Source organism: Giraffa tippelskirchi, chromosome 5 (assembly GCF_054371585.1).
Source record: "Giraffa tippelskirchi isolate mGirTip1 chromosome 5, T2T-mGirTip1v1.2.pri, whole genome shotgun sequence".
NCBI lineage: Eukaryota > Metazoa > Chordata > Mammalia > Artiodactyla > Giraffidae > Giraffa > Giraffa tippelskirchi.
Genome location: NC_137279.1, coordinates 124,800,087 through 124,820,096, shown reverse-complemented (window position 1 = coordinate 124,820,096; position 20,010 = coordinate 124,800,087). Strand labels below are relative to the sequence as shown.

Here is a 20,010-nt window from a genome sequence, read left to right as displayed (position 1 = left end):
TTTCCAGTCCTGTGGCCACTGCTGAGTTTTCCAAATTTGCTTGCACATTGAGTGCAGCACTTGCACAGCATCATCTTTTAGGATTTGAAATAGCTCAGTTGGAATTCCATCACCTCCACTAGCTTTGTTCGTAGTAATGCTTCCTAAGGCCCACTTGACTTCGCACTCCAGAATGTCTGGGTCTAGGTGAGTGATTCCACCACCATGGTTATCTGGGTCATGAAAATCTTTTTTTGTATAGTTCTTCTGTGTATTCTTACCACCTCTTCTTAGTATCTTCTGCTTTTATTCGGTCCTTTATTCCCATCTTTCCATGAAATATTCTCTTGATATCTCTAATTTTCTTGCAGAGATCTCTAGTCTTTCCCCTTCTGTTGTTTTCCTCTATTTCTTTACATTGTTCACTTAGAAAGGCTTTTGTATCTCTTCTTGCTATTCTTTGGAACTCTGCATTTACATAGGTAAATCTTCCCTTTACTCCTTTGCCTTTCAGGTCTCTTTTCTCAGCTATTTGTAAGGCCTCCTCAGATAAACATTTTGCCTTTTTGCATTTCTTTTTCTTGGGGAAGCCCCTAGCCTTCTATTATTTTCCAAGTCATGCATAAGTTACATTTGGCAGCTAGGCTGTGCAGCTACTCAGAAATAGAGTTACAGGCAGGTTTTACAATAAACCTAGTAAGATTTTTTTTTTGTTCGATGTCTGTTGGAATTAACTAACAGCTAAAAAGTATTCTCTATCAGTATATACCTACATTTCTGGTTAACTGTTCTTTGAAATTTATTTTCCCATGTAGGGATAGAAAGATAAGTATGATCATTCATTTTCCTTAGCTCAGATTCTTTGTTTTTTTAAAGCTAGCAGCTTGTGTAACACTGTACTTTGCCTTGAAGTCTAACTAAAACTTTTAGTCATACAACTCAATACCAGAGAAACGAACAACCCAATGAAAAGTGGGAAAAAGACCTAAACACATTTCTCCGAAGAAGACCTACAGATGGCTAACAAACACTTGAAAAGATGCTCAACATCACTCATTATTAGAAAAATGCAAATCAAACTACAATGAGACATCACCTCACACCAGTCAGAATGGCTATCATCAAAAAATCTACAAAAAATAAATGCTGGAGAGGGTGTAGAGAAAAGGGAACACTCCTACACTGTTGGTGGGAATGGACATTAATACAGCCACTATGGAACACAGTATGGAGATTCCTTAAAACACTAGAAATAAAAGCTCCATATGACCCAGCAATCCCACTCCTAGGCATATACCCTGAGGAAACCAAAATTGAAAGAGACACATGAATCCCATTGTTGATCGCAATTACAATAGGTAGAACATGGAAGTAACCTAGATGTCCATCGATAGATGAATGGATAAAGAAGTTTTGGTACATATACACAACGGAATGTTGCTCAGCCATGAAAAGGAACACATTTGAGTCAGTTCTAATGATGTGGGATGAACCTAGAAACTATTATACAGCGCAAAGTAAGTCAGAGAAAGATAAATATCATATTCTAATGCATATTTACGGAATCTAGAAAAGTGATACTGAAGAATTTATGTACAGGGCAACAGTGGAGAAGTAGACATAGAGAATAAACTTACGGACATGGGGAGAGGGGAGTGGAGGGTGAGATGTATGGAAAGAGTTAACATGGAAACATACACTACCACTTATAAAATAGATAGCCAATGGGAATTTGCTGTATGGCTCAGGAAACTCAAATGGGCTCTGTATCAACCTAGAGGGGTGGGATGGGAAGGGAGATGGAAGGAAGTTCAAAAGGGAGAGGATATATGTATACCTGTGGCTGATTCATGTTGAGGTTTGACAGAAAACAGCAAAATTCTGTTAAGCAATTATCCTTCAATAAAAAATAAATTAATTTAAAAAATAAAACTTTTCAGGAAAATAAATTTCAGACTCTTTTTAGGATTAAAACTGCATTGCCTTTCAGTGATATTTGATAAAGGAATTACTAGTGCTTTTTTATAAGTGCTTGCATCTGAAAGACTTGGAAAATGAGAATAATGAAAGTATACTTAAGTTTTGTTAAATAATTTTCACTGAACAGATGCAGTATGTTTTGAAATGTTGCACTTCAAGTTGGCATATACAGTTGGAAGTACACAATTAGAATATTGGTCAGTGCTGCTGCTGCTGCTGCTGCTGCTAAGTCACTTCAGTCGTGTCTGACTCTGTGCGACCCCATAGATGGCAGCTCACCAGGCTCCGCTGTCCCTGGGATTTTCCAGGCAAGAGTACTGGAGTGGGGTGCCATTGCCTTCTCCATTGGTCAGTGAGTGAGATTAAAATAATAGACATACAGAAAACGTTTTACTGGAGTGTTTATATGAGCAAGTAAGGATAGGAAGGACATGGAGACCAGAACAACTTGGGGCACTCTTAACCATTTTGAGACATAAATGAGTTATCAGGTGGAGGTGTGTGGGTGTGGGTGTGCGTGTGTCACTGTAACCATTTTGAGGTGTAAATGAGTTAGCAGAGGAGTCAGTGTGTGTGTGTCTATATCCACACGTGTGCCTGCTTGTTGTGTGCACTCAGTCGTGTCCAACTTTTGCGACCCCATGAACTGTAGCCTGCCAGACTCCTCTATCCACGGAATTTTCCAGGCAAGAATACTGGAATGGTTTGCCATTTCCTACTCCAGAGGATCATCCTGACCCTGGGATCAAACCCGGTCTCTTGTACCTCCTGTATTGGCAGGCAGATTCTTTACCACTGCACCACCTGGAAAGTAGCAGAGGGGTCCAAACAGGTGTCAAATGAATCAGGAATTAAGGAAACAGGAAATGAGTATTAGGGGTGCTGTGAGAAAAGAGATTTGGTAAGATGAGAGGGCCCATGGCTCTTTGACCACATATAGATTTAACAAATTGCCCAGAATCTTAGTGAGACCTTTTTGTGTTAAAACTACAAGTATAAAAGCCACTAGAAAATAAACTGGAAAATTCCGAAAGAGTTGGGAGTACCAGACCACCTGACCTGGCTCTTGAGAAATCTATATGCGGGTCAAGAAGCAACAGTTAGAACTGGACATGGAACAGCAGACTGGTTCCAAATAGTAAAAGGAGTACTTCAAGGCTGTATATAGTCATCCTGCTTATTTAATTTATATGCAGAGTACATCATGAGAAATGCTGGGCTGGATAAAGCACAAGCTGGAATCAAGATTGCTGAGAGAAATACCAATAACCTCAGATATGCAGATGACACCACCCTTATGGCAGAAAGTGAAGAAGAACTAAAGAGCCTCTTGATGAAAGGGAAAGAGGCGAGTGAGAAAGTTGGCTTAAAGCTCAACATTCAGAAAACTAAGATCATGGCATCCGGTCCCATCACTTCATGGCAAATAGATGGGGAAACAGTGGAAACAGTGGCTGACTTTATTTTTCTGGGCTCCAAAATCACTGCAGATGGTGACTGCAGCCATGAAATTAAAAGGTGCTTGGTCTTTGGAAGACAAGTTATGACGAACCTAGACAGCATATTAAAAAGCAGAGACATTACTTTGCCAGCAAAGGTCTGTCTAGTCAAAGATATGGTTTCTCCATTAGTCATGTATGGATGTGAGAATTGGACTATAAATAAAGCTGAGCACAGAAGAATTGATGCTTTTGAACTGTGGTGTTGGAGAAGACTCTTGAGAGTCCCTTGGACTGCAAGGAGATCCAACCAGTCCATCCTAAAGGAAATCAGTCCTGAATATTCATTGGAAGGAGCCATGTTAAAGCTGAAACTCTAATACTTTGGCCACATGATGGGAAGAACTGACTCATTTGAAAAGACCCTGGTGCTGGGAAAGATGGAAGGTGGGACGAGAAGGGGCTGACAGAGGATGAGATGGTTGGATGGCATCATCAACTCAATGGACATGAGTTTGAGTAAACTCTGGGAGTTGGTGAGGGACAGGGAGGCCTAGCGTGCTGCAGCCCATGGTGTCACAAAGAGTCGGGCACAACTGAGTGAATGAACTGAATTGAGAAAACAAAGATCAGTCAAAGAGAAAAAGAGATGGGCTGGGACTGATCATAAGTAAAGATATTCACTAGAACTGAGGTAGAAAACTTTGAAATTTATGTTGGAATATTTAGTTAGAAACAGTGTCTGTGTCTTGTTTTGAATTTGTGAGTAGAAGAACATCCTCACTAAGCTTTTGCTTTTTAAAATGACATATATGGGAACTAGTATAATTAAAGATTTCTACAATTTATATACAGCTTATCCATATCTGTTTTGCATAAATTCTTAAGATTTGTTTCAATTATTACTGTTTTTACATACCCAAACCAGAAGTTTCGGGATGTATCTGGGAAATGCAAGGAAAAGGATTGTGGAAAGAAGTCCACATTAAACTGGGGACCACTCAGTTGTGCCCTTTTCTTTTTCCGGGGTTGGGGTACTTTTATATATGAAAGTCAGCTTAGTTATTTGTAAAGACATTTTCATTTCCCAGTTTTGCATTCTCATAGTAATTAAGATTTTCATGATATTTTGCACTAAAATATGAATATGTTAAAGTCACCCTTTCTGAAGCTATTAACTAACTAAGAGCAGTTTCAGGTAATGCAAAGAAAGAGTCTAAATGTTGTTAGTTACATGGCATTTGGAAGAAAAGAACAAATACTCTCTAGCCATTATATGTTACATGAAGTTTGTCTTTAGAGTTTTCCAGTGGAATAGTGGGTTGAAAGCACAGACTTCAGAGTTATACTCTTTGAGTTTTAATTCTTTTTCTGACATTTCCTGTCTTTACAACTTTAGTAACTTCCTGACCTTGAGCAACTTCAGTAGCTCTCGTCTATAAATGGGATTGATAACTCATAATAGCAATCTTAGAATTATGAAGTGCCTGGCATGTAGGTTACTTTCAGTGAATGTTAAATATAAATGCAAATTTTCTATAAATCTTAAAAAAAAAAACTCAAACCAAGTTATTTGTCTTCTTCTTTGACTGTGAAAGCTGTCGCATCTACCTTTATTATTCGGTTGTTTTACTTACCCTCTACTGTCCAGAAATCATGCAACACAAAATCAAACAGTAAACTCTTCTATTCTTTTAACAATAGGTTTAGGCAGGCTTTTGCCTTTTAGAAATTATATTCTAAGAATTGTTTGAAAAAGGAAGAGTTTTTCTCTCCTTCTATGTGTAGTGATGGGTAGTATTTTTATTGTGATTTTTTTTTCTTTTTCCCTGAAGGGAAAAAAGGCTAAATTAGGAGAAATAGAAAGTTGCTGTTTGAGTTTCCTGATATTATAATGTATAATTCATGTGACTGTAGGTTGGCCTATGAAGTATTCATTCTTGTTATTCAAATGAATGTACAAGAACACAGTCTCTTAGACTGCTTTGCAAGAAAAATCCTTAGAAGAATATGCATTTGTTATGTGAGTTGTATGTTTTATGGTGTATGTATATTTTTTGATTCCCTGATTTAGCTTACGTTATCAGTTAAACAGACCCAATGATTTTGTTACAATGAGATGCTACAAAATAAGAAATTCAGTCTCTTCCTGATAAGTTCAGGTGCTTGTGCAGGAGCAAGTCTTCCTTACTTATGAAAGGAGGTGTGGAGAGGTTTTTGTAGTTTTTCTTATTTCTGGAGTGGTGAAGAGCTAGCCAGCAAGATTTTTCTGGTAATATATAGTAGTAAGTAGAACTTATTAGTTTTCTGTACAAAGTTAACCTATGGAATTTTTAAATGCATTGGCTGTATAAACTTGAATGCAACTCTTAAACTGTGACTTAATTGACACTTCAAGTAGTATGATAAATCAGATGAGTTCACATATCTCTGATCATCCAGTAAAATCACTACAATATCACCCTCTTCCAATGCTCTGTTATGTTACTTTTAATCACATTACTGTACTTTACTTTCTCCATAGCACTACCACTCTAGAAGTTATGTGGTTCATGTTCTAGGTAGGCCATCTGTCCCACTAGACAACAAGAGAACATCAGGGCTCTTACTGCTTGCTGTTCACTGATGTACTCCAGAACCTAAAATGCCAGACATTTTCTTGATACTCAGTAACTGTTTAAAGAGTTGATGTTTGAGTAAATTTTAAGGACACTTTTAGAAGATCAAGATGGTCTTAGAGTTTTATCATATTGAATGTTTTGGGGGTATGTACTGTGAAGTACCAAAATTTATATACAAAAATGGAGTATACATGTATATTTCTCTGTGTATAAGAATTTTTAATTTTAATAGATTCTTAGAACTATCCTTGAGTCTTAGGTGATGTTCTATTTATTGCATCTTTCATAAGTTTTGTTTTTTTGCTTTTTGTGTTTTGGTAAAGTTTTGGAATAAAGGTAGGCAACTAATTTGTTGTTCAAAATATATCATTCTAAAGCCCAGAGAAACAGAAAAGATAATCAAGTCCATGAGTGATAATATAAGTAGGTAGATGTTGATAGTGATAAAATATTTAGGTAGAGGAATGTAAGCCATACTGTGGATTGACTGCATAATAATTTTTAAAGCATTGTCTGATTGCATTTTTTAGTACATTTTCCAATTTGAGCAATTTAGAATTTTTCAGGTAAAATATAGTATCCCTAATTTTTGCTAAGTCAAAATTTTCGCTGTTTTTGTATTTTCCTTAGTCTATTAAGATGATTGAATTGTAAGATAATTGTGTTGTATAGCCATTGACCATTTCTTTATGAAATTTCATTTTAATGTTTTTGATTGTCACTTGTTATTCTACATATGCTATCCAGAAATGTATCTACCCAATAACAATCTTAATTGATGAGTTCATTTAGTAGTAATTGGTGGATATGAGTTTTTTCCATTACTCTGAAAACCATGTTTTTAAAGTTTTAGGAAGTATCCCAAGTATGCTCAGCTATGTTTTTAAGTTCTCTATTGAAGTTTGTTTTGTGATTTTTTTTTTATGCATATAAGATAAACATAACAACTGTTTCTTTACTTTCTTTCAGCCAATGGTAATGATAGTAAAAAATTCAAAGGAGAAGATAAAATGGATGGTGCTCCTTCTCGTGTACTTCATATTCGAAAATTGCCTGGTGAAGTGACAGAAACTGAAGTTATTGCTTTAGGCTTACCTTTTGGTAAAGTGACCAACATCCTTATGCTGAAAGGAAAAAATCAGGTATACTTATTTCTGGACTTAGAAAATGTTAAGCTCCAAACTATCCAGCAAGTGTGAATTAGCTGTCGCTGATGAAATGATGGTTTATATAATTATACGTAAATGACAGAAGTTTTACTCTGGCTTTTCCTGGTAGCTGTGTATAAGAAATTAATGCTAGGGAATTAAAATGAGTAAGTCACCATAGTTTTCAAATTTTGCTTTATAAATTCACTTTAGGACTGTAGTTGAACTATTGTTCAAGAAGATTGTGGGGAATACTGATGGAATACTTTTTTTATTGTGGCTTTGCTCTTTGTATTATCAGAAATCAGTAGGGACATTAGTATCATCTTACCTTTTAAGCTTATCCCAGGGAAATATTTATCTGGTAGCATTAGAAAAAAACAGTTATTAGTCCCAGATATTCTATACTGAATAGATATATCTGTAGCAGTAGGGTCCAGGTATATTAAAAATCAAATTTTGTTTTAAAGTTCCTAATGATACCATTTAGAAGAATTTAGAGAAATTTAATGCTCTCTTAAATATAGTTAATATCACTGGTAAGATGACATTTAATTTTTTTCTTCAACTGGATTATAAATGCTTTAAAAATGACTTGGAGATATCATGTTTTCTAGGTTAGACATGGTAAAATGTTCTAGAAAATGTTTGAATTTTATTTTCCCTTTATTTCCCTTTGTTGGAGGAGTTACATTTGTAATGTATGGAAATCAGGTGGAAGGCAGAAATACTGTGTGTGCTAAGAGCTTTCTGCTGAGGTTAGCTTTAATTGTATCTCTAAGCTTCAATAAGGATTTCTGATTCTACCTATTAGGGCAATTCTCGATAGTGATTTTTTAAATGAGCCAAATAGATTACACAGATATTGAAGTTTATTTTAATTTAATTCATAGTATTATAATTTTTCCTATTTAAATTTTCAGGCATTTTTGGAACTAGCAACAGAGGAAGCAGCTATTACCATGGTTAATTACTATTCTGCTGTGACACCTCACCTTCGTAACCAACCGATTTATATCCAGTACTCCAATCATAAAGAACTAAAAACAGATAATACATTAAACCAAGTGAGTATGTATAGGTTCATAAATGAAATGTCCTAGAGCATATTAAGACTCATATTAGGAGAAAAAATATTTTAACCATTGAGAAGATTTTTGTATGATCTTTTTATTTTGTTGTTGTTGATGTTATATTTTCTTGCAGTATGTCCCTAAGTATTAAATTATTATGTTACTTTACAGAACATATGTGCAGTCTGTTATTTTCATATTTTAAATTAGTACTGGATAAATTAAATAGTATCTTTTCAGTGTTTTTAAGGTTCTGGTCAAAGTTCTTTTTCTTTGTACAAATTAAAATTTTTGTATAGAAACTGTCTGAGGTAGGGCTTAACTATAAACTGTTTATACAACTTTGATTAGATTTAATGTATGAAATTTAGTCCCTTTATTTATTTGACTTTTTATAGGTTTTAATTTCTTATGGATAAATTCCTATTAAAGATGAATTAATGGTTTTCCTCGAGGGAAATGTAAGAATTGAGAATATATGAATGTGTTGATCTTTTAAAAATGCATGGTAGAAGTTTCTAGTTATTGAAAATTAATGTTTCTTTAGAAGAGTATCATAGAAGAGTGGTTTTAGATCTAAACACATAGGATTGCAGTAAACAGTGATATAGAAACTTTAGCTCTTTCAATGTAGCTTTTAGCTAATTATATCTGTTTTAGTAAAATATAAAGCTGTGTCTGGCTCATGCCTTATCAAATGGAAAACAATTCCTCACAAATTTTAACCTTTGTGAAAAATAACTTAAGATCATTTTGATAGTATATGAACAATAAGTTTGTAAAACTTTTTGCCTAAAAGATAAGGCTAAGATTTCTTTTTTTTTTTTTAAGTTTGGTAATTTTCGTTACTTTTGAACCAGAAGTTGTACTTCTTACAGTTATCAAAAGAAAATACCTATTCTCTATTCTTTTTACTTAAAGTGGCATTTCATATCCCAGTTGAGTTTAATATATTAATATTTTCAGTAGAGTAATTAGTGAATACATTCTCATTTTAAAAGATTCAAATGAAAAGGATGTGGAAAGGATAAAGATAAGGCCTCTGTAGATAGATGTCTGTGGTGGGGTGTGGAGGGGGGAGGCTTGTAATTTCAAATAGGATAACCAGTGGAAGCCTGATTGACAAGTGACATTTGAGTAACAAACCTCAGAGACTAGAGTTAAACACTTATTACAGTTCAGTTCAGTCACTCAGTCGTGTCCGACTCTTTGCGACTCCATGAATCACAGCATACCAGGCCTCCCTGTCCATCACCAACTCCCGGAGTCTACCCAAACCTATGCCCGTCGAGTCAGTGATGCCATCCAGCCATCTCATCCTCTGTTGTCCCCTTCTCCTCCTGCCCCCAATCCCTCCCAGCATCAGGGTCTTTTCCAATGAGTCAGCTCTTTGCATGAGGTGGCCAAAGTATTGGAGCTTCAGCTTCAACATCAGTCCTTCCAGTGAACACCCAGGAATGATCTCCTTTAGGATGGACTGGTTGGATCTCCTTGCAGTCCAGGGGACTCTCAAGAGTCTTCTTCAACACCACAGTTCAAAAGCATCAATTCTTCGGTGCTCAGCTTTCCTCACCGTCCAACTCTCACATCCATACGTGACGACTGGAAAAACCATAGCCTTGACTAGACGGACCTTTGTTGGCAAAGTAGTGTCTCTGCTTTTTAATATAGTGTCGAGGTTGGTCATAACTTTCCTTCCAAGGAGTAAGCGTCTTTTAATTTCATGGCTGCAATCACCATCTGCAGTGATTTTGGAGCCCAAAAAAGTAAAGTCTGACACTGTTTCCCCATCCATTTCCCATGAAGTGATGGGACCGAATGCCATGATCTTAGTTTTCTGAATATTGAGCTTTAAGCCAACTTTTTCACTCTCCTCTTTCACTTTCATTAAAAGGCTCTTAGTTCTTCCTCACTTACTACCATAAGGGTCGTGTCATCTGCATATCTGAGGTTATTGATATTTCTCCAGGCAATCTTGATTCCAGCTTGTGCTTCCTCCATCCCAGCATTTCTCATGATGTACTCTGCATATAAGTTAAATAAGCAGGGTGACAATATACAGCCTTGACATACTCCTTTTCCTATTTGGAACCAGTCTGTTGTTCCATGTCCAGTTCTAACTGTTGCTTCCTGACCTGCCTACAGGTTTCTCAAGAGACAGGTCAGATGGTCTGGTATTCCCATCTCTTTCAGAATTTTCCACAGTTTAAAGTGATCCACACAGTCAAAGGCTTTGGCATAGTCAATAAAGCAGAAATAGATGTTTTTCTGGAACTCTCTTGCTTTTTCCATGATCCACCAGATATTGGCAATTTGATCTCTGGTTCCTCTGCCTTTTCTAAAACCAGCTTGAACATCTGGAAGTTCACGGTTCACGTATTGCTGAAGCCTGTCTTGGAGAATTTTGAGCATTGCATTACTAGCGTGTGAGATGAGTGCAATTGTGCGGTAGTTTGAGCATTCTTTGGCATTGCCTTTCTTTGGGATTGGAATGAAAACTGACCTTTTCCTCTCCTGTGGCCACTGCTGAGTTTTCCAAATTTGCTGGCATATTGAGTGCAGCACTTTCACAGCCTCATCTTTCAGGATTTGAAATAGCTCAACTGGAATTCCATCACCTCCACTAGCTTTGTTTGTAGTGATGCTTCCTAAGGCCCACTGGACTTCACATTCCAGGATGTCTGGCTCTAGGTGAGTGGTCACATCATCGTGATCATCTGGTCATGAAGATCTTTTTTGTACAGTTCTTCTGTGTATTCTTGCCACCTCTTCTTAATATCTTCTGCTTCTCTTAAGTCCATACCATTTCTGTCCTTTATCGAGCCCATCTTTGCATGAAATGTTCCCTTGGTATCTCTAATTTTCTTGAAGAGGTCTCTAATCTTTCCCATTCTATTGTTTTCCTCTATTTCTCTGCATTGATCGTTGAAGAAGGGTTTCTTATCTCTCCTTGCTATTCTTTGGAACTCTGCATTTAAATGGGAATATCTTTCCTTTTCTCCTTTGCTTTTCGCTTCTCTTCTTTTCACAGCTATTTGTAAGCCCTCCTCAGACAGCCATTTTGCGTTTTTGCATTTCTTTTGCATGGAGATGGTCTTAATCCCTGTCTCCTGTACAATGTCATGAACCTCCGTCCATAGTTCATCAGGCACTCTGTCTATCAGAGCTAATCCCTTAAATCTATTTGTCACTTCCACTGTATAATCATAAGGGATTTGATTTAGGTCATACCTGAATGGTATGACCATTATTACAGTTTTGGTTATTTTTGACATAGGGAATAATCAGTGCAACGTTCGTTCTGTTGAAAAAAGGTTACAGCCGTATTTTTGACTTTTCAAAAGTTCTTCTTTGATAGCCTTTTTGTATTACAATTGGTCATTGTTTATGGATACTAATTAATGATATTTTTAAACACTTCGCTGTCTTTTACTTTCCATATTATTTAGCTGTATGTTTATCTTGCTTGCTTTCTTCATCCCACCTGCTCTCATTGCCTGTTTTATATTTCAGAATGGACAGTTTGGTTTTTTTGGACTTTACATGCTTTCCTCTAGAGTAAAGTAATGGATACTGAGCTGAGAGCCCCCCAAATGCCCAAGAGGTCTTTACTTTGGCCTTTAAAACCCTCTTTAGAGTTTCTGTTCTTTTAAGGGGGTGTTTAGTTGTTGCTTTTGTTTTTATTAAGTTGGTTGATGGTGAGGAGGAAGAAGAGTTTAGCTGTTTGTTAGCCAGGCTTTCTGTTAATCCTTTTATTTTTACATTTCCATTTCACCTCCTTCTGTGTACCTGCCAATTTCTAATTTGATCCTATGGCTGCTACCAATGCAAAAGCTGTTTGCTATGTGTTCACTGTGTCTTCAGTCCATGCAGTTTCTGTGTTCCAGGAATCTGATAAAATTATTCTCATCCAGTGATGACCTCTCTTCAGTGTGTCTACATTTATTCCATTTTGTATTTATTTATAGGCATTTTAATTGTGTTTTATAACACGAGAGACGAATGTGTACATCAACCATGAATTCTTCCACAACCTTTTATCAAGTCACAAGTCCTATGAATTCACTCTTCTCAATATCTGCCCAATTTTCTTTTCCTTTTTTCTACTTCAGTTGCTCAGACACAGCCATCTCTTAGCTATATAATAATCTTACCTAATAACTCTCTTGAAGTGAAGTGAAGTTGCTCAGTCATGTCCGACTCTTTGGCGACTCTATGGACTTTAACCTACCAGGCCCCTCCGTCCATGGGATTTTCCAGGCAAGATTACTGGAGTGGTTGCCATTTCCTTCTCCAGGGGATCTTCCCGACCCAGGGATCAAATCCAGATCTCCTGCATTGTAGGCAGACGCTTTACCGTCTGAGCCACTAGGGAAGTCAGTAACTCTCTTACCGATCTTTAATTTTTGTCTTGAATACTTTCTCCCTAGTACAGATGTGTGTGTATCCCTTTCTAAAATGCACAGATGTGACTTGCTTCCCTGCAGCAATTTCTTTTCATGCTCAGGATAAAGGCCCTTCCTGAGATGACTACTGTTTCTGTCTGTGGCTGCTCCCCCCTCCATATTCCTGTGCTTCTATCTCAATAGTAATGATAGATCCTATAACTTGGCATACTTTCTCTTATTTTGTCTTTGGAGGCCACTGTGTTTCTGTGCTGTCACTTTTGCCTGAAATATTGTGGCCTGCCTATGTTTGTGCCAAGTTTCCATCCTACACTTCATATGACCAGTTGTTAGACATCTTCAAGTTTCCGTAAGCCAGTTTCCTTGAAAGCCATCCTCTGATCTACGAAGTCAATTAGGTTTGGATTAAGAACCTTTAATGCAATTTGAAATCACTGTGAGATACTGCCATGTGCTACTGTATTGGATACAATCAGGTAATTGCAAGTGTTGGAACAATGTAGAAAAGCTTGAACTCTTATAAATAAGTGATGGGAATGTAAGTTGGTAGAATGGTTTTTAAAATATTCACTTATCTGATAAAGCTGAGCATATACCTGTGCTTTGACTTAGTAATTTTACTAGTCACATATCTGAGAAAATTCATATATGTGTGCATCAAAAGATATGTATGGGAAAGTTCATCACACACTATATGTGATTACCCAAGGCTGGAAATGATCTAAATGTGGAGCAGAAGTAGAATGTGTTGTGGTATATTTACTTCTTGGAATACTCGCTGGCAAAAAGAATTAACGAGCCACTGATGCATCCAGAACTTGAATGGAGATCATAAAGATTATGTTTATTGGAAGAAGCCAGAACAGAGTAGTACATTCCATTTATATAACTGGGAGAAAACGTGTGTAGCTTTTGGAGTGTTGCTAATGTTCTGTTTTTTATCTAAATAGTGCTTTCACAGATACAGTTTATCTGATATTTTATTGAGCTATGTATACTCATGATTTGTGTCCTTTTATGTGTATGATTGTTTCAATACAAAGTTTAATTAAAATCTAGATTGGCAGGTCACCTCTGCTCTATGAGTATTTTTAAAACATATGAAACATGGATGAAGTTATTTGTTAATGATAATAGAGAACATAATTGTTACGGTAAAAAAAGGAAGATGTAGTAGAGTGAATATAGTATTGGAAAGAAAAATATGCAGTAGATAAGTACTTATATGCTTGTATGGAGTATATATGTATATACATGCTTGAATATGTAAGTGAAGTCTCTGGAAGAATACCCAAAATTATTGTGAGGGTTCGTAGGGGAAAGCAGACAGGATGAGTGAGTTGCAGAGGAAAGTTAACTTTTTATACTGTTTGGATAGTATACCGTGATCATATGATTCCTGTTTAGAAAGGGTGTTCGACTATTTGAAATAGCAGGTGTTAGAGTTGTTCTAAGTCATAATATTTCCATGCTTATTATAATAAATGTATGTAGACATGTTCACTAATGAAGAAAGTGCTATTGCAATGAGCTACTTAAAATACGTTGTTTAAATTTGTTGGACTAAATATGTTCAAATATTTAACAAACATTGTTCTAAAGATACTTTCATCCCTCTTTTATAATAACTATATGCTCTAATAGTAGTGTAAATGTATCCATTGTATTAAATATTTATCATATATTTCAAAATGTTGGATTTTAGTCACTTTAGCTAACAAATTTATAGGTCATGTTTTATTTAATTACCATTTAGATGATGAAGTTTGACTAGATGAGTGGGTGATCTCTTTGAGATTATGCTATGTGATTTCCTAGATATAGTATATATTATTTCAGTGAAATGAGCATCCCCTCACCTTTGTTGAGATATAATAGACATATACATTGTGTAAGTTTTAAGATATGCAACTTATTGATTTATTTATGTTAGCAAAATGATTACCAACACCACTTTAGCTAACAGGTCCAGAAAAAAATGTGACACTTCATGAATTTGGGGGTCATATTTGCATAGAACCATGCTAAACTCTGTGTTGTTTCAGTACTGGTATGTGTGCTGCTAAAGGGAGCACTGATCCTTCCTTATACATAAGTGTTCTTATTCTTTTGTGTTTGCCTTCCTTTTCGTTCATCGCTGTGCTCTGTTTATATGCCTGTTCATCTGCCAATACAGCTTCTTCAAACTATAAAGCAGCTTAGAGGTGTTAGTTACTATTATATTTAACAGTTATTTGCCTTTATATAGGTTTTTTGACCCCAAATAAGGTAGAAAACAATTATTTCCTTATCAGTGAATCTGTCAGAGAAATAATAGAAAAGACATAATGGTAATAAAGGCAGTCTTTTTGGAGCATTTAACATAGATTTAGTTGACATATTTCCTAAAAATACTGTATTTTCTCAATTCCATATATTTTTTTTTCACTTTTTAAAATCTCAGGAATCAAGATGTGTCTTATAAGTTGATCTGTCGTGGTTCAATTAGCAGTATCTTATTAGTCCTACATAAAAGGATGGTGCATTTTACCATTAATGGTGTATTAGAAACAATAACATGGGTGGAAAAGATTCTTTATATTTTGTCTTGAAGTATTCCTGAAAATTTTATGGTTGTGTACTATGATATACATCAGTTTCTGTTGTAAAAGTTTTGGTTTCAAAAGTTACACTAGTATCAAAAAAAAGTTGTATCTGAATGTTTCTCTTTTAGGATTTATTAGAAATAATAAGCTTTATAGGAGTTCTTTTGGATAATCTAGTAATTTCCTTTTGAGGTTTGCCATTTGCCTTTTTTATGGAATGAATAATGTTAAAGTTTCATTGTTCTCTAAAAGTTTCTGTTTAAAACATTTTCTGAATCTGTCAGACTACATCTTGTTTTGATAGTAAATTACATGGCTTATCTGTCTTGTTCAGCATTGGTCCCAAACCCTCACTCCATAACTGTTTTGAGATAAATACTAGTGTGATACTTGAATTGTAAACAGACAATATGTGGCTTATGGCAGGTGCTAAAATGTATTTACTGAGTGAGTGTTAAATTTTATTTAATCCGTATGTGTTCTAGAAAAGAATTTAATACTGTAGCATGTAGCAAAGTATAAGTGAATATACCAAGAATGTTTCTAAAGTGCTTACGTTTTGATTTTTAGCGTGCTCAAGCAGTTCTTCAAGCTGTGACTGCTGTCCAGACAGCAAATACTCCTCTTAGTGGCACCACAGTTAGTGAGAGTGCAGTGACTCCAGCCCAGAGTCCAGTGCTTAGAATAATTATTGACAATATGTATTATCCTGTAACACTTGATGTTCTTCACCAAGTAAGTTTAATTTAATTTGCATTATATCTATAAAATTGAGAAATAATACAGTAGATGTAATTTGTTTTGATTTTAATATTTTAACAGATATTTTCTAAGTTTGGTGCTGTATTGAAGATAATCACATTTACAAAAAATAACCAGTTTCAAGCTCTTCTCCAGTATGGCGATCCAGTAAATGCTCAGCAAGCAAAACTAGTAAGTCTAGCTTTTTTTGAGAGCAATAATTTTCAGTGGCAGATATATATGTAACTAATATTACATATTAGTAATATGTATTACATATATTTATGTAACTAATATTATCACATATATACAACTAATATTATAAATACTGACATAACTTAGCAATACCATATAGCTTTTTAGATGACACAGATTAGTGTCATAAAGATTGTATTAGAAAGTTTAGTATTTCTGATTAAAAAAAGTTTATTTTTAACAGTTGTCATATTTGTAGTTCTCTATAATATGGGCTTATATTCTGCATTTTTGTTTTATTTAGGTCCAAATATTTTGTGCTCTTGAGGCTATAGCAGGATAATATTATGCATGCATACCTGTATAAGATTTTACATTTTCCAGTGGGAGTTTCAAAGTACTTAACTAGCTATAAGGTACTTTGGCTGAAATGTATCAGTACTCATGTGGCTCAAAAGCTCTGATAAGCTCTCAGTTGATTTCCAGTATTATTTTTAAGTATTTTTTTAAAAGATAGGTTTTTTCAATACGCTCTTGGTCTCCTTTTTATTCCAATCACTTACCTTTTTGTTGTTGTTATATATGGAGGGTAAGAAACTATTCAAAGCAGTAAAATTTACCCATACAGCTACCATTGGAAACTGCATACCAGTCTTTGTCTTATTTAAATCTTCCTTTGTCTCTTTAACTTCTTGTGATGTAGTATAATATTATTTTTATTCCACTATTAAAAAAATAAATATTTATTAAGTGTGTGTAAAGTGTTAGTCACTTAGTCATGTCCGACTGTTTGCAACCCCACGGACTATAATAGCCTGCCCCAGGCTTCTCTGTCCATGGAATTCTCCAGGCAAGAATACTGGAGTGGTTAAACCTTTAAATCAGCGATCTCCGCTTAAAATTGTCTTACCTCTTTTTTCTCTCTTTCACTGTTTTACTTTCAGACTGATTATGGTGTATTACTTCAGTGCTTCCTTCAGATCAAGATAGCTTATTTGAAACCAGGCCATTTTTAACTACTGTTTCATTTCCATTCTTAGAATCTCATTTGGGGAGCAGAAGTAGCTTCAGGTAGCGGAAAGACTTTACTAGTAATAATAGCATAATTGAAATGATTTACCAAGTGCTATTATCTCATTCTTTTTCTGACTACTCTGTATTGTAAACTGAACAGGAATTTTTCCTATTAGCAGATGCTAAGACTCAAAGAGGTAAATGATTTATAATGTACACATCTGTAAAGTAGACATTTTTTCAGGCTACTCTGCTCCAGTATGTTTCTACTCAGTGGTTCCCAGTTGCATGATTTAATCATATTTCCCTTTTCAGGAGTAAATTAGCAATTATCGAGTTATCTTTTCAAAAATAATTATCTTTCCTAACATGCTTCAGCCCTCCAACTTTGGAGATACTTTATATTTAAAGAGATACCAAAATAATTGTGGTATGAGGTTTGATCAGTAGCAGACAATCTAGAAGCCATGTTCTTGATGACATTTTTCACAACTTCAAACAAATTTAAATATAGTGCACATTTTTCTTAATGTGGAATAATTTCTTTTTGTCATTCCCTTCTGATCCAGAGGAAGACTGTTTAGTAAAGGACCAGTGAAATGGAATTTGATTCAGAATTATACCTTATTTGGGCTATGTGATTCAATGGGGAAAGTAGTTTATATATATATTTTCAATATTTAATAGGTTTTCATTTAACCAATCTTCTGCACAGAAAATAAGCATTAAACTGCTGGTGTTTGTGAATGTTTATATACACTCAGGTCTTCTCTACAAAAACCTACAAAGGTAATTACTTTATTAAGCTTTTATTCTGGTATCTGAGCTCAACTATATTTCACTTATTGGAGAAGAAAAAAGGAATCTATTTTCTAATCTTGCTTATCCCATTATCTTGTAATCCAGACTCCTTTTAAAACCTATGCTTTTGATGACTCCAGTATTTTTTCTTCATACCTTTATCTGGACTATTGAGTGTAGCCAGAGAATATCACATAATCTGACCAGTTGATACCAGTTTAAACTCATCAGCATTAACTACAGATAGGCCCTCTACTCTGCTTACAAAAATCTTAACCACATTTCTTCAGTCAGCATGTTCTCCCGTTTTCCACAATTGTCTGTATCAGGTAGAAATTTGTCTTTCCACCAAGTCGATTTTCACTCTTATGACCTTGCCTACTGCTTCTCAGAAAAAAATAGAAACTATCAGATGGAAACTCTATTAGCTTTTCTCACAAAATACACTTATACCCACACATTTCTGTCTCCTAAATATAAAGCATAGATATTTCTAAGACCAGTAAACACCAGGTACCATCCTCTTCTGCCTCCTAGGAGTCTTTGTACTTTTATCTCCCCTTTCTCTTATATTTTTCTCCGAGTTAGTTACTTCTCACGAGTGTTTCAAGTGTGCTTAAATGTCTCTCATTTTTTTTAATGAATTTATTACCCTTAACTCCATATTCCATACGCTTGTCCATCTAACACCTTATCTCCCTTTCTTTTCATTTATAACCAGCCTTCTTAAATAAATTGTCTTTGTTTGCTTATTATACTTATTCCCTTCTTATTTCTCTACTTATTGTAATTTGGTTTCAGCGCCCATTTACTCAAAAAATTCTCCCCAGTGTCACCAAGGATCACTTGGAGTAGCTAAATCTCAACAGAATTATTCAGTCCTTATCTTACCTAACCTCTAGGTAACCTTTGACACTGAATCTGTCTTTTCCTTTCTTAAAATCCTCTTTTCTCCTGGTCTTTAACACTTCTCACCTAGATATATCCCACCTCTCTGTTCATTCTTTGTTATATCCCTCCCCTTCTTTTGAGGGACCTCACCTGTTATACACAGCTTAGTTACACTTTGTGATTCTGACAGTACCAACATCACTTTATTTTTAGTCACACATCTTCTAAGAGACCCAGGCTAGGACTGTGGAGCACCTTCAAACTTAGCATGTTCAATTCAACTCCTGTCACCCCACCACCACCACCACCAAAAATACTAAGATCTGTATTTCATATATCAGTCTCTAGGTATTGATCAGGTCAAAGTACCATCAATCTAAGAAACAAGACAGAAAACATTGAATCTTCCTTTATTCTTCCTCCTTTCAGCCTATCACCAAATCTACTGATTTTAGATCCTAAATTTCTGTTCACTCTCTCCTTTTGTCTCCAACTCTTCTTGTCGTCACCGTAGTCTAAGCTAGTATTTTTCAAAGTGCTAGTCTCCAATGCTGTGAGAAGCTTGTGTCAACATACAAATTAGCTTATTTTTAGCTATAGTTTGGTTAGTGTCAATATTGATCGTAAATTCTGATACAAACTTCTCTTCATGGAAGGTGAACTGGGCTTCTAGTGCATGAACCACAGTTTGAGTAGCACTGATCTAAGCCATCAAGCCATCACTTAAATCTGTGCCTCATTGGCCTTCTAGTCTAAATACACTGCTGTGGGTTTTAAGAATGATTTCAACTTAAAGTCATATTTCTTCCTTTCTCTGTACCCTTCAATGACTGATTTTTGTCCTTGGTATAAAAATGCTCTTTAACATAGCTTATAAAACTCTAAAATCTTGCTCCTCCAGTTTCATCTCATACCTCTGTAACCATATTGGGCTTTTTTTTTTTTTTAATGTTTTTTTATTGTGGTAAAAGTCACATAATATAAAAAATACTATTTTAACCATATTTAACTGTACAGTTCAGTGGCACTAAGCACATTCACATTGTTGTGCAACTTTCACCATCATACATGTCCTGAATTTTCCACCTTCCTAAACTGAAACTCTGTCTCCATTAAACACTAACTCCCCAGTCCCCC

At 35.4% G+C, this 20,010-nt stretch overlaps 1 protein-coding gene and 1 non-coding gene across 23 annotated transcripts in view; one reads left to right on the top strand and one right to left on the bottom strand.

Annotated features, from left to right (window-relative positions):
* Window positions 1-20,010, top strand: part of PTBP2 (polypyrimidine tract binding protein 2) — an 89,294-nt gene that overhangs the window by 39,495 nt on the left and 29,789 nt on the right. For all 22 annotated transcript variants that reach the window (XM_081492673.1, XM_081492672.1, XM_081492671.1 and 19 more), the window contains 4 exons: window positions 6,989-7,161; window positions 8,091-8,234; window positions 15,802-15,966; window positions 16,054-16,164. In XM_081492673.1, the coding sequence (XP_081348799.1) occupies window positions 6,989-7,161; window positions 8,091-8,234; window positions 15,802-15,966; window positions 16,054-16,164 (593 nt within the window). The remainder of the gene's footprint in view (window positions 1-6,988; window positions 7,162-8,090; window positions 8,235-15,801; window positions 15,967-16,053; window positions 16,165-20,010) is intronic.
* On the bottom strand, window positions 14,619-14,721 carry LOC145508085 (U6 spliceosomal RNA). Its single transcript, XR_014055349.1, has one exon. It is a non-coding gene; the product is annotated as a U6 spliceosomal RNA (small nuclear RNA).